Source organism: Oncorhynchus mykiss, chromosome 7 (assembly GCF_013265735.2).
Source record: "Oncorhynchus mykiss isolate Arlee chromosome 7, USDA_OmykA_1.1, whole genome shotgun sequence".
NCBI lineage: Eukaryota > Metazoa > Chordata > Actinopteri > Salmoniformes > Salmonidae > Oncorhynchus > Oncorhynchus mykiss.
In genome coordinates, this window is record NC_048571.1 from 62,287,322 (window position 1) to 62,303,280 (window position 15,959).

Genomic DNA, 15,959 nt, shown 5'->3' on the forward strand with positions numbered 1-15,959 from the left:
TTTGACTGGCAATAGGTAACAGAAGAGGTAACACGTTCCCTATGAGAATATATACAGTGAGGGAAAAATATTTGATCCCCTGCTGATTTTGTACGTTTGCCCACTGACAAAGAAATTATCAGTCTATAATTTTAATGGTAGGTTTATTTGAACAGTGAGAGACAGAATAACAAAAAAATCCAGAAAAACGCATTTCAAAAATGTTATAAATTGATTTGCATTTTAATGAGGGAAATAAGTATTTGACCCCCTCTCAATCAGAAAGATCTCCAAGGATGTCCGGGACAAGATTATAGACCTACACAAGGCTGGAATGGGCTACAAGACCATCTCCAAGCAGCTTGGTGAGAAGGTGACAACAGTTGGTGCGATTATTCGCAAATGGAAGAAACACAAAAGAACTGTCAATTTCCCTCGGCCTGGGGCTCCATGCAAGATCTCACCTCGTGGAGTTGCAATGATCATGAGAACGGTGAGGAATCAGCCCAGAACTACACGGGAGGATCTTGTCCATGATCTCAAGGCAGCTGGGACCATTGTCACCAAGAAAACAATTGTTAACACAATATTGCCGTGAAGGACTGAAATCCTGCAGCGCCAGCAAGGTCCCCCCGCTCAAGAAAGCACATATACATGCCCGTCTGAAGTTTGCCAATGAACATCTGAATGATTCAGAGAACAACTGGGTGAAAGTGTTGTGGTCAGATGAAACCAAAATGGAGCTCTTTGGCATCCCCTTAACTCGCCGTGTTTGGAGGAGGCAGAATGCTGCCTATGACCCCAAGAACACCATCCCCACCGTCAAACATGGAGGTGGAAACATTATGCTTTGGGGGTGTTTTTCTGCTAAGGGGACAGGACAACTTCACTGCATCAAAGGGACGATGGACGGGGCCATGTACCGTCAAATCTTGGGTGAGAACCTCCTTCCTTCAGCCAGGGCATTGAAAATGGGTCGTGGATGGGTATTCCAGCATGATAATGACCCAAAACACACGGCCAAGGCAACAAAGGAGTGGCTCAAGAAGAAGCACATTAAGGTCCTGGAGTGGCCTAGCCAGTCTCCAGACCTAAATCCCATAGAAAATATGTGGAGGGAGCTGAAGGTTCGAGTTGCCAAACGTCAGCCTCGAAACCTTAATGACTTGGAGAAGATCTGCAAAGAGGAGTGGGACAACAAGGGTTTTTGCCACCAAGTACTAAGTCATGTTTTGCAGAGGGTTCAAATACTTATTTCCCTCATTAAAATGCAAATCAATTTCTAACATTTTTTAAATGTGTTTTTCTCGATTTATTTTGTTGTTATTCTGTCTCTCACTATTCAAATAAACCTACCATTAAAATTATAGACGGATAATTTCTATGTCAGTGGGCAAACGTACAAAATCAGCAGGGGATCAAATACTTTTCCCCCTCACTGTACGTCTGTGTACTGTGTGTGCCTTTGTGACTTGTTCTTACCCTCTGTACTGTATGATTTTAGGGAGAATAGTAGATCTCTGAAACCAGAACCATCCTCTGAAACGGATGAATCCTCATGTGTTTTCCAATTATGAATCCAATGAGTCCTATTCCCATCTACCTCACTCTGACCCTCCCAGTCCTGGTGTAGAGGGAGCCCTTTGTCTACTGGCTTTCATTCTAAAAATAATTTAAGAATTGACCACTCCCATGGGCCAGCTTGCAGTGGGAAATTATGATGTTGATTAAAAACTAGCAGACTGAGAGTGGAGAAATGTTCTGGCGAAATAAGGCAAGCCAGAGTTGTGTGTGAAATTAAGGCTTTGTGTATCGGGGCAGGGAGAGTGTGTGTATGTGTGTGTGACAGTGTTTGTCGGACCACTCACCCCCCACCCTCCAGGTGTCCCGGTTAACAGCAGGGTGTCCACTAAGATTCAGCAGCTGCTCAACACCTTGAAGAGGCCCAAGAGGCCCCCCCTCAGTGAGTTCTTCATGGACGACCAGGAGGAGATCGTAGAGGGTGAGTCATCATTTATTCTTCAATCAGTAGATCTCTCTTAGCCTGGTCCCAGATCTGTTAGTGCAGTCTTGCCAACTCCAGTCAGCACAAACAGATCTGGGATCAGACTATATATATGTCAATGTCACCTACAATATTTTTTATTTCCACTGCTCTGTACCAACCTCAAAGATGCTCTCTGGTTAATACTGCCCCCCCGTTTTCTCCTCCAGTGCCTCAGCCAGACCCCAACACCCCGCGGCCAGAGGGACGTCCGATCATCCCAGTGAAGGGGGAGCCCCTGGGGGTGGTCACTAACTGGCCCCCTGCCCTCCAGGCTGCCCTGGTTCGCTGGGGGGCCACACAGGGCAAGAGCCCCGCCCTCACCGCCTTGGACATCACTGGCAAACCCCTGTACACACTGACATACGGTACGAAACTTGGCCCACACACAAACCCCTGTACACACTGACATACTGTAAGAAACTTGGCCCACACACAAACCCCTGTACACACTGACATACTGTAAGAAACTTGGCCCACACACAAACCCCTGTACACACTGATGTACTGTAAGAAACTTGGCCCACACACAAACCCCTGTACACACTGACATACTGTAAGAAACTTGGCCCACACACAAACCCCTGTACACACTGATGTACTGTACGTTACAGTCTTAACCCCCTCACGGTAATATGATTGCTTACATTTAAATAACTCTACTTACTATATAGGGAGGTTCAAGGTCTGGCCCTGGATCATTTATTTATTATATTATTTTAGGATATTGTTGGTACTATCCTGTAGACATGGTGTGGATAGAGTAATCAAAGTAATGGAGGGTTATGAGTATGAGATTGATTGTCAGAGTGTGCCACTGTTATTTACGATGCCCGCCCTCCCTCTTTCCTCACTCCTCCTCCCTCCTCCCCTTCTCCCTCCATCAGGAAAGCTGTGGAGCCGCAGTGTGAAGCTGGCCTACACCCTCCTCAATAAACTGGGGCCCAAGAACGAGCAGGTCCTCAAGCCTGGGGACAGGGTGAGACACACCGACTCACACTACTTCTACTTCCCTCTGCGTCGTAATGATATAACCTCAAAACAATCCCATAAATTAAAGCTGCAATATGTAACTTTTTGGTCAATCTGACCAAATTCCCATAAAAAAAATTATTATAGATCTGTCATTCTCATTGAGCACATGTCTAAGAAGCGGTAGATATATTCTATGTGCACTATTTCTATGCTTCCCGTGCTTAAACTTTTCATCTTTTAATTTGATTTTGTACACCAGCTTCAAACAGCTGAAAATACATTATTTTTGCTTATAGAAAATATATTTGATAATGGTTTAGATGGTACAATGATTCTTTACACTACAGAATACTTGCTTGTTTTTTCACATAAACTGAAATGAGGCGAACTATTTGAATTTTAGCAACCAGGAAATGGCGGAGCAATTTCTGCATAGTGGACCTTTGAGGTCCATACATCAACTTTTTTCCTGTAGGTGGCTCTAGTGTACCCTAACAGTGACCCTGGGATGTTTTTGGTGGCCTTCTATGGCTGCCTGCTGGCTGAGGTCATCCCTGTCCCTATAGAGGTACCTCTGTCTCGCAAGGTAAGGGACATGCCATTGGAACTTATTCAAACTGACATTGACATGCTGTTACAGTGCCTTGCAAAAGTATTCATCCCCCTTGGCATTTTTCCTATTTTGATGCATTACAGCCTATAATTTAAATGGATTTTTATTTGTATTTCATGTAATGGATATACACAAAAAGTTCAAATTGGTGAAGTGAAATAAAAAAAATACTTGTTTCAAAAAAGGGAAAAGTGGTGTGTGCATATGTATTCACTATGAAGCCCCTAAATAAGATCTGGTGTAACCAATTACGTTCAGAAGTCACATACATAATTAGTTAAATAAAGTCCACCTGTGTGCAATCTAAGTGTCACATGATCTGTCACATGATCTCAGTATATATACACCTGTTCTGAAAGGCCCCAAAGTCTGCAACACCACGAAGCAAGAGGCACCATGAAGACCAAGGAGCTCTCCAAACAGATCAGGGACAAAGTTGTGGAGAAGTACAGATCAGTGTTAGGCTATAAAAAAATATCAGAAACTTTGAACATCCACAGAGCACCATTAAATCCATTATTAAAATTGGAAAGAATATGGCACCGCACCACAACAAACCTGCAAAGAGAGGGCCGCCCACCAAAACTCACAGACCAGGCAATGAGGGCATTAATCCGAGAGGCAACAAAGAGACCAAAGATGACCCTGAAGGAGCTGCAAAGATCCACAGCAGAGATCGGAGTTTCTGTCCATAGAACCATGTTAGTGTTTAAATACTGGAGAGTTGAGACCAAATCACGGAAGCTGGACAGAGTGGATTTTAGTGGTAACAAAAGACAGTTTTAATGAGTCAGAGATATCTTGTCCCGCAGTTTTACGTGCACGGACCTAGTTCGCATAACTCGGCAAGGAGCCAGGTGAAAAAGAGGCCTTATACAACGGTTACATTCATTTTTATACATAGAATAAAGTAGGTGGAGTCTTGTCGTTTCGGTCTTCTTGACTGGTCGGAGGGTTGGAGGCGGGCCTTGCTCTAGCCAGAGCAGAAGCCCCATTGGTGCACAGCAGAGCCTTATCCTGAGCATCCGACCAATAGAGGGGGTCAGTCTTGTGGCTGGGTGTATGTGTTCTTACGACGGAATGTCTTTGTTTATATGAGCTATGTGTATGAATACTTATATAACAACCACTTTAAGCCGTACACTCCACATAGCTGAGCTTTACGGAAGAGTGGACAGAAAAAAGCCATTGCTTAAAGAAAAAAACAAGCAAACACATTTGGTGTTCGCCAAAAGGCATGTGGGAGACTCCCCAAACATTTGGAAGAAGGTACTCTGGTCAGATGAGACAAAAATGTTGTTTTTCGGCCATCAAGGAAACGCTATGTCTGGCGCAAACCCAACACCTCTCATCACCCCGAGAACGCCATCTCCACAGTGAAGCATGGTGGTGGCAGCATCATGCTGTGGGGCTGTTTTTCATCGGCAGGGACTGGGAAACTGGTCAGAATTGAAGGAAAGATGGATGGTGCTAAATACAAGGAAATTCTTGCGGGAAACCTGTTTCAATCTTCCAGAGAGTTGAGACTGGGACGGAGGTTCACCTTCCAGCAGGACACTGACCCTAAGCATACTGCTAAAGCAACACTCAAATGGTTTAAGGGGAAACATTTAAATATCTTGGAACGGCCTAGTCAAAGCCCAGACCTCAATCCAATTGAGAATCTATGGTATGACTTAAAGATTGCTGTACACCATATGAACCCATCCAATTTGAAGGAGCTAGAGCAGTTTTGCCTTTGCGAATGAGCAAAAATCTCAGTGGCTAGATGTGCCAAGCTTATAGAGACATACCCCAAGAGACTTGCAGCTGTAATTACTGCAAAAGGTGGCTCTAAAAAATATTGACTTTGGGGGAATGAATAGTTATGCACGCTCAAGTTTTCATTTTTTGGGGGGTCTTATTTCTTGTTTGTTTCACAATAAAAAATATTTAGCATCTTCAAAGTGGTAGGCATGTTGTGTAAATCAAATGATACAAACCCCCCCAAAATCCATTTTAATTCCAGGTTGTAAGGCAACAAAATAGGAAAAATGCCAGGGGGGTGAATACTTTCGCAAGCAACTGTATATCTGCTCTGTGATTTACTCCATGTGTCATTGTTGTTCTGCCACCAGGATGCAGGCAGTAGTCAGGTAGGCTTCCTGTTGGGCAGCTGTAGTGTGAGTTTGGCTCTGACCAGTGAGATCTGTCTGAAGGGACTTCCCAAGATGCCCACCGGAGAGATTCTACAGTTTAAAGGTCAGAAGCTGCCTCTATTACTGGCCATGTTCCAGAGCATCAATGTGAAATCAAATCAAATTATATTGGTCACATACACATGGTTAGCAGATGTTAATGCGAGTGTAGCAAAATGCTTGTGCTTCTAATTCCGACCGTGCAGTAATATCTAGCAAGTAATCTAACAATTTCACAACAACTACCTTTTACACACAAGTGTAAAGGAATTAATAAGAATATGTACATATAAATATATGGATAAGCGATGAGACGGGCCTGGACATGCGCTGGCTTGAGCAGGGGGATCTTGCATGCGCTGCAGGATTTTAATCCATGACGGTGTAGTGTGTTACTAATGGTTTTCTTTGAGACTGTGGTCCCAGCTCTCTTAAGGTCATTGACCAGGTCCTGCCGAGTAGTTCTGGGCTGATCCCTCACCTTCCTCATGATCATTGATCCCCCACGAGGTGAGATCTTGCATGGAGCCCCAGACTGAGGGTGATTGTCCGTCATCTTGAACTTCTTCCATTTTCTAATAATTGCGCCAACAGTTGTTGCCTTCTCACCAAGCTGCTTGCCTATTGTCCTGTAGCCCATCCCAGCCTTGTGCGGGTCTACAATTTTTATCCCTGATGTCCTTACACAGCTCTCTGGTCTTTGTGGAAAGGTTGGAGTCTGTTTGATTGAGTGTGTGGACAGGTGTCTTTTATACAGGTAACGAGTTCAAACAGGTGCAGTTAATACAGATAATGAGTGGAGAACAGGAGGGCTTCTTAAAGAAAAACTAACAGGTCTGTGAGAGCTGGAATTATTACTGGTTGGTAGGTGATCAAATACTTATGTCATGCAATAAAAGGCAAATTAATTACTTAAAAATCATACAATGTGATTTTCTGGATTTTTGTTTTAGATTCCGTCTCTCACAGTTGAAGTGTACCTATGATAAAAATTACAGACCTCTACATGCTTTGTAAGTAGGAAAACCTGCAAAATCGGCAGTGTATCAAATACTTGTTCTCGCCACTGTACATATGAGATGAGTAATGTGTGACTCCCCATCCCGGGTCCGGGAGCTAATCATCGACTGACACTAATTAGCTATGTCTGGCGCAAACCCAACACCTCTCATCACCCCGAGAACGCCATCTCCACAGTGAAGCATGGTGGTGGCAGCATCATGCTGTGGGGCTGTTTTTCATCGGCAGGGACTGGGAAACTGAAAGCCCAGACCTCAATCCAATTGAGAATCTATGGTATGACTTAAAGATTGCTGTACACCATATGAACCCATCCAATTTGAAGGAGCTAGAGCAGTTTTGCCTTTGCGAATGAGCAAAAATCTCAGTGGCTAGATGTGCCAAGCTTATAGAGACAATGTAGGGTATGTAAACATTATATAAAGTGGCATTGTAGTGACTCCCCATCCCGGGTCCGGGAGCTAATCATCGACTGACACTAATTAGAATAACGCAACGGACATAAATATTCCTATTCATGAAAATCACAAGTTAAATATATTGAGACACAGCTTAGCCTTTTTTTAATCACCCTGTAATCTCAGATTTTCAAAACATGCTTTACAGCCAAAGCTAGACAAGCATTTGTGTAAGTTTATCGATAGCCTAGCATAGCATTATGTCCAGCTAGCAGCAGGTAACTTGGTCACGGAAATCCGAAAAGCAATCAAATTAAATTGTTTACCTTTGATGAGCTTCGGATATTTTCACTCACGAGACTCCCAGTTAGATTGCCAATGTTCCTTTTTTCCAAAAATATTATTTTTGTGGCGAAATAGCTCCGTTTGTTCTTCACATTTGGCTGAGAAATCGCCCGGAAATTGCAGTCACGAAAACGCAGAAAAATATTCCAAATTAGCTCCATAATATCGACAGAAACATGGCAAACGTTGTTTATAATCAATCCTCAAGGTGTTTTTCAAATATCTTCGATAATATATCCACCGGGACAATTGGTTTTTCAGTAGGACCGATTGGAATAATGGCTACCTCTGTATTTTACGCGAGAATCACTCTGAGAGCATCAGGTGACCACTTGCGCAATGTAGCCGCTTACGGGTATTCTTCAACATAAATGCGTAAAACTACGTCACAATGCGGTCGACACCTTGGGGAAAACGGAGAAAAAGTAATCTGGTTGATAGCCCATTCACTGCTCAATAGGGACGCATTGGAACGCAGAGCTTTCAAAAGATGAGTCACTTCCGGATTGGATTTTTCTCAGGCTTTCGCCTGCAATATCAGTTCTATTATACTCACAGGCAATATTTTGACAGTTTTGGAAACTTTAGAGTGTTTTCTATCCTAAGCTGTCAATTATATGCATATTCTAGCATCTTGTCCTGACAAAATATCCCGTTTACTACGGGAACGTTATTTCTCCAAAAATGAAAATACTGCCCCCTAGTCACAAAAGGTTAAAGTGTCTAGTGATACATTTATTACATCCAATTTTTTATTATTAAAGTGGCTAGAGATTTGAGTCAGTATGTTGGCAGCAGCCACTCAATGTTAGTGATGGCTGTTTAACAGTCTGATGGCCTTGAGATAGAAGCTGTTTTTCAGTCTCTCGGTCCCAGCTTTGATGCACCTGTACTGACCTCGCCTTCTGGATGATAGCGGGGTGAACAGGCAGTGGCTCGGGTGATTGTTGTCCTTGATGATCTTTATGGACTTCCTGTGACATCGGGTGGTGTAGGTGTCCTGGAGGGCAGGTAGTTTGCCCCCGGTGATGCGTCGTACAGACCTCACTACCCTCTGGAGAGCCTTACGGTTGTGGGCGGAGCAGTTGCCGTACCAGGCGGTGATACAGCCAGACAGGATGCTCTCGATTGTGCATCTGTAAAAGTTTGTGAGTGCTTTTGGTGACAATCCAAATTTCTTCAGCCTCCTGAGGTTGAAGAGGCGCTGCTGCGCCTTCTTCACGATGCTGTCTGTGTGGGTGGACCAATTCAGTTTGTCTGTGATGTGTACGCCGAGGAACTTAAAACTTACTACCCTCTCCACTACTGTTCCATCGACGTGGACAGGGGGGTGTTCCCTCTGCTGTTTCCTGAAGTCCACAATCATCTCCTTAGTTTTGTTGACGTTGAGTGTGAGGTTATTTTCCTGACACCACACTCCGAGGGCCCTCACCTCCTCCCTGTAGGCCGTCTCGTCGTTGTTGGTAATCAAGCCTACCACTGTTGTGTCATCCGCAAACTTGATGATTGAGTTGGAGGCGTGCGTGGCCACAGAACGCACCCTTGTGGGGCCCCAGTGTTGAGGATCAGCGGGGTGGAGATGTTGTTACCTACCCTCACCACCTGGGGGCGGCCCGTCAGGAAGTCCAGTACCCAGTTGCACAGGGCAGGGTCGAGACCCAGGGTCTCGAGCTTGATGACGAGTTTGGAGGGTGCTATGGTGTTAAATGCTGAGCTGTAGTCGATGAACAGCATTCTCACATAGGTATTCCTCTTGTCCAGATGGGTTAGGGCAGTGTGCAGTGGGGTTGAGATTGCATCGTCTGTGGACCTATTTGGGCGGAAAGCAAATTGGAGTGGGTCTAGGGTGTCAGGTAGGGTGGAGGTGATATGGTCCTTGACTAGTCTCTCAAAGCACTTCATGATGACGGAAGTGAGTGCTACGGGGCGGTAGTCGTTTAGCTCGGTTACCTTAGCTTTCTTGGGAACAGGAACAATGGTGGCCCTCTTGAAGCATGTGGGAACAGCAGACTGGGATAGGGATTGATTGAATATGTCCGTAAACACACCAGCCAGCTGGTCTGCGCATGCTCTGAGGGCGCGGCTGGGGATGCCGTCTGGGCCTGCAGCCCTGCGAGGGTTAACACATTTAAATGTTTTACTCACCTCCGCTGCAGTGAAGGAGAGTCCGCATGTTTTGGTTGCGGGCTGTGTCAGTGGCACTGTATTGTCCTCAAAGCGGGCAAAAAAGTGATTTAGTCTGCCTGGGAGCAAGACATCCTGGTCCGTGACTGGGCTGGTTTTCTTTTTGTAATCTGTGATTGACTGTAGACCCTGCCACATACCTCTTGTGTCTGAGCCGTTGAATTGCGATTCTACTTTGTCTCTATATTGACGCTTAGCTTGTTTGATTGCCTTGCGGAGGGAATAGCTACACTGTTTGTATTCGGTCATGTTTCCGGTCACCTTGCCCTGATTTAAAAGCAGTGGTTCGTGCATTCAGTTTCACGCGAATGCTGCCATCAATCCACGGTTTCTGGTTTGGGAATGTTTTAATCGTTGCTATGGGAACGACATCTTCAACGCACGTTCTAACGAACTCAAATCAAATCAAATCAAATCAAATTTTATTTGTCACATACACATGGTTAGCAGATGTTAATGCGAGTGTAGCGAAATGCTTGTGCTTCTAGTTCCGACAATGCAGTAATAACAAGTAATCTAACTAACAATTCCAAAACTACTGTCTTGTACACAGTGTAAGGGGATAAAGAATATGTACATAAGGATATATGAATGAGTGATGGTACAGAGCAGCATAGGCAAGATACAGTAGATGGTATCGGGTACAGCATGTACAAATGAGATGAGTATGTAAACAAAGTGGCATAGTATAGTATAAAGTGGCTAGTGATACATGTATTACATAAGGATACCGTCGATGATATAGAGTACAGTATATACGTATGCATATGAGATGAATAATGTAGGGTAAGTAACATTTATATAAGGTAGCATTGTTTAAAGTGGCTAGTGATATATTTACATCATTTCCCATCAATTCCCATTATTAAAGTGGCTGGAGTTGAGTCAGTGTCAGTGTGTTGGCAGCAGCCACTCAGTGTTAGTGGTGGCTGTTTAACAGTCTGATGGCCTTGAGATAGAAGCTGTTTTTCAGTCTCTCGGTCCCAGCTTTGATGCACCTGTACTGACCTCGCCTTCTGGATGATAGCGGGGTGAACAGGCAGTGGCTCGGGTGGTTGATGTCCTTGATGATCTTTATGGCCTTCCTGTGACATCGGGTGGTGTAGGTGTCCTGGAGGGCAGGTAGTTTGCCCCCGGTGATGCGTTGTGCAGACCTCACTACCCTCTGGAGAGCCTTACGGTTGAGGGCGGTGCAGTTGCCATACCAGGCGGTGATACAGCCCGCCAGGATGCTCTCGATTGTGCATCTGTAGAAGTTTGTGAGTGCTTTTGGTGACAAGCCGAATTTCTTCAGCCTCCTGAGGTTGAAGAGGCGCTGCTGCGCCTTCTTCACGATGCTGTCTGTGTGAGTGGACCAATTCAGTTTGTCTGTGATGTGTATGCCGAGGAACTTAAAACTTGCTACCCTCTCCACTACTGTTCCATCGATGTGGATAGGGGGGTGTTCCCTCTGCTGTTTCCTGAAGTCCACAATCATCTCCTTAGTTTTGTTGACGTTGAGTGTGAGGTTGTTTTCCTGACACCACACTCCGAGGGCCCTCACCTCCTCCCTGTAGGCCGTCTCATCGTTGTTGGTAATCAAGCCTACCACTGTTGTGTCGTCCGCAAACTTGATGATTGAGTTGGAGGCGTGCGAACTCGCTCACCGAATCAGCGTATTCGTCAATGTTGTTGTTTGACGCAATACGAAACATATCCCAGTCCACGTGATGGAAGCAGTCTTGGAGTGTGGAATCAGATTGGTCGGACCAGCGTTGAACAGACCTCAGCGCGGGAGCTTCTTGTTTTAGTTTCTGTCTATAGGCTGGGAGCAACTAAATGGAGTCGTGGTCAGATTTGCCGAAAGGAGGGCGAGGGAGGGATTTGTATGTGTCGCGGAAGTTAGAGTAACAATGATTCAGAATTTTGCCAGCGTAGGTTGTGCATTTGATATGCTGATACAATTTAGGGAGCCTTGTTTTCAGATTAGCCTTGTTAAAATTCCCAGCTACAATGAGGGGGGGGGGGGGGGGGGGGGGATGTTAACGACTGTGATTATAATCGAAGAGAATTCTCTTGGTAGCTAATGCCGTCGGCAGCCGTCACAGCTGACTGACTAAGTAGACTGACTGATCTACAAATAATAATGATTAGTTATTTAGGAAGCCAGGTGGTTTTAGTCATCGAGTCGGCGACTGCAATCTGGTCGATCTCAAACGCAACTATTGTCTCTCGAGATCCAAATGTGATACCTTATCTCTTTCGTTACAAGTCTCTTTTTAATGAAGTTGATTGGCTGGTGTATGATATTGACTGTCTCTTATAGGCTGGCCTCGGCTAAAGTGGGTGGTGACAGATTCCAAGTACCTCACCAAACCTGGCAAGGACTGGCAGCCCCACATCCCTACAGCGAACACTGACCCTGCATACATAGAGGTGAGATGTGTGTGCACGTGCATATGTATGTACTCCTAATCTAATCTTAAATAATTGTGTTTTCTCTCCCTCTAGTACAAGGCTAGTAAGGAGGGCACAGTGATGGGTGTGGCTGTGTCTAAGGTGGCCATGTTGACCCATTGCCAAGCACTGACCCAGGCCTGCAACTACTGTGAGGGTGAGGAACTACTCTATATGAGAGAGGCATATTCTATCGTGAGAGTAAGTTTATGGCATCTGTATGAGGATGATACACAGGGAACAAGTGTTTAAAGGATGCTTCTCATAGGGACTTATCTGTTTCTGTTCTTAGGTGAGACACTAGTGAACGTTCTGGACTTTAAAAAGGACATGGGCCTGTGGCATGGAGTTCTCACGGTGGGAGGATAATAGTTACTGGTAAACTGATTTCATATCATATGTATTTTCCTTTAATAAGTTGTATTTTGTTCTTCTTTCAGAGTGTAATGAACAGGATCCACACCATCAGTGTGCCCTATGCTGTGATGAAGGCTTGCCCTCTCTCCTGGGTTCAGAGGGTCCACATACACAAAGGTAGTTACACCACCTCCACACTCTCTCTCTGTGTGACCATGAGAACACTGTGAGGTTAATGTACTCATTTGTCCCTCCTCTTCCCCCGTAGCGCGCGTTGCCTTGGTGAAGTGTCGTGACCTGCACTGGGCCATGATGGCACACAGGGAACAGAGGGACACCAGCCTGGAATCACTGCACATGCTCATCGTTGCTGATGGAGCCAACCCCTGTGAGTGTGAAATGTAGTCCATGCAGGGAAATGTAGTCTCTGGAAGCCACACTGGAACTACAGGTGGCAGACATGCTTGGAACTGGTCTGCATGGCAACTTCCAGGCTGTCAGTGGGGCTGACATAGAGCAAACGTCCCACATGCAATAGGACAATTGCAAGTGAAAAACAAAGCTCTGTATGGTTAGAATAGATTCCCTCTAAAAATGGTCAGTGTTGTGAGATGTCTCTATCTGTGTCTCTCCCTTAGGGTCAGTGTCATCCTGTGATGCCTTCCTCAACGTGTTCCAGATCCACGGCTTGAAGCCAGAGGTCATCTGTCCCTGTGCCACCTCCCCTGAGGCCATGACGGTGGCCATCCGCAGGTAGGATACGCCTGATGGGTTTTCTTGGCAAATGTAACAGTTTGTGTTTTGTTTTGCTACTTGGCAAAATGTGTTTGTAGTACCCTGATTTGCCTCTGGACAAATGGGAGTAAATTAAAGTTACATACTGCACCTTCTGTGATTGAAAGCATGTATGGATAAAAGGATCGTCTTTCGGCAGTATGTCTATATTTTTCAGTAAAATTCCTGTCCTGTGCCCAGGCCGGGGGTGCCGGGGACGCCCCTCCCAGCCAGGGCCATCCTCTCCATGGGGGGTCTAAGTCACGGGGTCATCAGGGTCAATGCGGAGGACAAGAACTCTGCCCTCACTGTGCAGGACGTGGGTCACGTGATGCCTGGAGGTGAGGAGAGGGGATAAGGAGTGCACAGTGTAGAAGAGCGAGAGAAATGGGGAAAGAAATCAGGAGTGAAATCCATTTGTATGTGTGTAACTGGCATAGAAGTCTCAGGCTTGGCTACAGTCACTCATCACGAGAGTGGGATTCCAAATCACCTCCACTGCATGTCCATTTTGTTTCTTTATGTGTAAATAGGTTTCTGCATTATTGTGTGCATCTGACGGTCTCTGTATCTCTGTGTATAGTGAAGCCTGTATCTGTGTCTGCAGCTCTGATGTGTATAGTGAAGCCTGTATCTGTGTCTCTGATGTGTATAGTGAAGCCTGTCTCTGTGTCTCTGATGTGTATAGTGAAGCCTGTCTCTGTGTCTGCAGCTCTGATGTGTATAGTGAAGCCTGTCTCTGTGTCTCTGATGTGTATAGTGAAGCCTGTCTCTGTGTCTCTGATGTGTATAGTGAAGCCTGTCTCTGTGTCTGCAGCTCTGATGTGTATAGTGAAGCCTGTATCTGTGTCTGCAGCTCTGATGTGTATAGTGAAGCCTGTATCTGTGTCTGCAGCTCTGATGTGTATAGTGAAGCCTGTATCTGTGTCTGCAGCTCTGATGTGTATAGTGAAGCCTGTCTCTGTGTCTGCAGCTCTGATGTGTATAGTGAAGCCTGTCTCTGTGTCTGCAGCTCTGATGTGTATAGTGAAGCCTGAAGGGCCTCCTCAGCTGTGTAAGACAGATGAGATAGGGGAGATTGTGGTGAACTCTCGTGCCGGAGGCAACATGTACTATGGCCTACCAGGAGTCACCAAGAACACCTTTGAGGTACAGACCCACAACCATTCAATTCCCCCTTATGTGTTACAGCATATCTTACACCTGGTTAGACACACCAATATGCTGTTCAACACTTCTTCTATTAGACATTTTAATGAAACATGTCTGTCTATAGGTGATTCCTGTCAATACTCTTGGTGCTCCTATTGGAGAGATCCCCTTTGTGAGATCTGGACTCCTAGGCTTCGTAGGACCTGTAAGTAGGAAGGTTGTGTGTGTATGTGCGCGTGCGTCCATATCTGTGAGCATTTGTGTGTCAGTCTGTATTGACGGCTGTGTCTAACCCTTCTACAGGGCAATCTGATATTTGTGGTGGGGAAAAACGAAGGCCTGCTGATGGTGAGTGGGAGGAGACACAATGCTGATGACTTGGTGGCCACAGCACTCGCCGTGGAGCCTGTCAAGACTGTGTATCGCGGAAGGTGATTACGGTGTGTGTGTGTGCGCATGGGTCAGCATGTATTTGAATCAACATTGGATGAGATCTGTGCAGTTTGTGCTCGATGTGAGTCAATTGTAGTGGGGATTGAGCATAGAGATGTATAGCGATCATTACAGGGAAATAACTTGTTTTTGCGTGGACGTTGTCATTGAGGGCTTCCACCATTTTAAAGTGGGTGGGGATTCCTATGGTTTGGGAATGATCAGCTAATGATCAGAGCATTGTCTTCTTCAGAGTGGTTTTGTGTGGGTAGGAATTGTGGTGTTCTCGGCTTTATGTGTGGATGTGTATTTATGTGTAATGAATAAATACAGTTGAAGTCGGAAGTTTACATACACCTTAACCAAATACATTTAAACTCAGTTTTTCACAATTCCTGACATTTAATCCTAATTAAAATTCCCTGTCTTAGGTCAGTTAAGATCACCACTTTATTTTAAGAATGTGAAATGTCAGAATAATAGTAGAGAATTATTTCTTTCAGCTTTTATTTCTTTCATCACATTCTCAGTGGGTCAGAAGTTTACATACACTCAATTAGTATTTGGTAGCATTGCCTTTAAATTGCTTAACTTGGGTCAAACATTTCGGGGACCTTCCACAAGCTTCCCACAATAAGTTGGGTGAATTGTGGCCCATTCCTCCTGACAGAGCTGGTGTAACTGAGTCAGGTTTGTAAGGCATCCTTGCTTGCACATGCTTTTTCAGTTCTGCCCACACATTTTCTATAGGATTGAGGTCAGGGCTTTGTGATGGCCACTCCAATACCTTGACTTTGTTGTCCTTAAGCCATTTTGCCACAACTTTGGAAGAATGCTTGGGGTCATTGTCCAAATGGAAGACCCATTTGCGACCAAGCTTTAACTTCCTGACTGATGTCTTGAGATGTTGCTTCAATATATCCACATGATTTTCTTTCCTCATGATGCCATCTATTTTGTGAAGTGCACCAGTCTCTCCTGCAGCAAAGCACCCCCACAACATGATGCTGCCACCCCCGTGCTTCACGGTTGAGATGGTGTTCTTCGGCTTGCAAGCCTCCCCCTTTTTCCTC

The 15,959-nt window shown here is 45.2% G+C and overlaps 1 protein-coding gene across 5 annotated transcripts in view; it reads left to right on the forward strand.

Annotated features, from left to right (window-relative positions):
- The window catches only part of LOC110528174 (disco-interacting protein 2 homolog B-A), a 77,127-nt gene that overhangs the window by 45,337 nt on the left and 15,831 nt on the right, over positions 1 to 15,959 (forward strand). For all 5 annotated transcript variants that reach the window (XM_021610010.2, XM_021610013.2, XM_021610014.2 and 2 more), the window contains exons 7-21: positions 1,862 to 1,981; positions 2,194 to 2,391; positions 2,911 to 3,002; positions 3,474 to 3,584; positions 5,729 to 5,852; positions 12,041 to 12,150; positions 12,226 to 12,328; positions 12,464 to 12,528; positions 12,612 to 12,705; positions 12,797 to 12,916; positions 13,167 to 13,281; positions 13,504 to 13,643; positions 14,315 to 14,451; positions 14,579 to 14,659; positions 14,758 to 14,885. In XM_021610010.2, the coding sequence (XP_021465685.2) occupies positions 1,862 to 1,981; positions 2,194 to 2,391; positions 2,911 to 3,002; positions 3,474 to 3,584; positions 5,729 to 5,852; positions 12,041 to 12,150; positions 12,226 to 12,328; positions 12,464 to 12,528; positions 12,612 to 12,705; positions 12,797 to 12,916; positions 13,167 to 13,281; positions 13,504 to 13,643; positions 14,315 to 14,451; positions 14,579 to 14,659; positions 14,758 to 14,885 (1,738 nt within the window). The remainder of the gene's footprint in view (positions 1 to 1,861; positions 1,982 to 2,193; positions 2,392 to 2,910; positions 3,003 to 3,473; positions 3,585 to 5,728; positions 5,853 to 12,040; positions 12,151 to 12,225; positions 12,329 to 12,463; positions 12,529 to 12,611; positions 12,706 to 12,796; positions 12,917 to 13,166; positions 13,282 to 13,503; positions 13,644 to 14,314; positions 14,452 to 14,578; positions 14,660 to 14,757; positions 14,886 to 15,959) is intronic.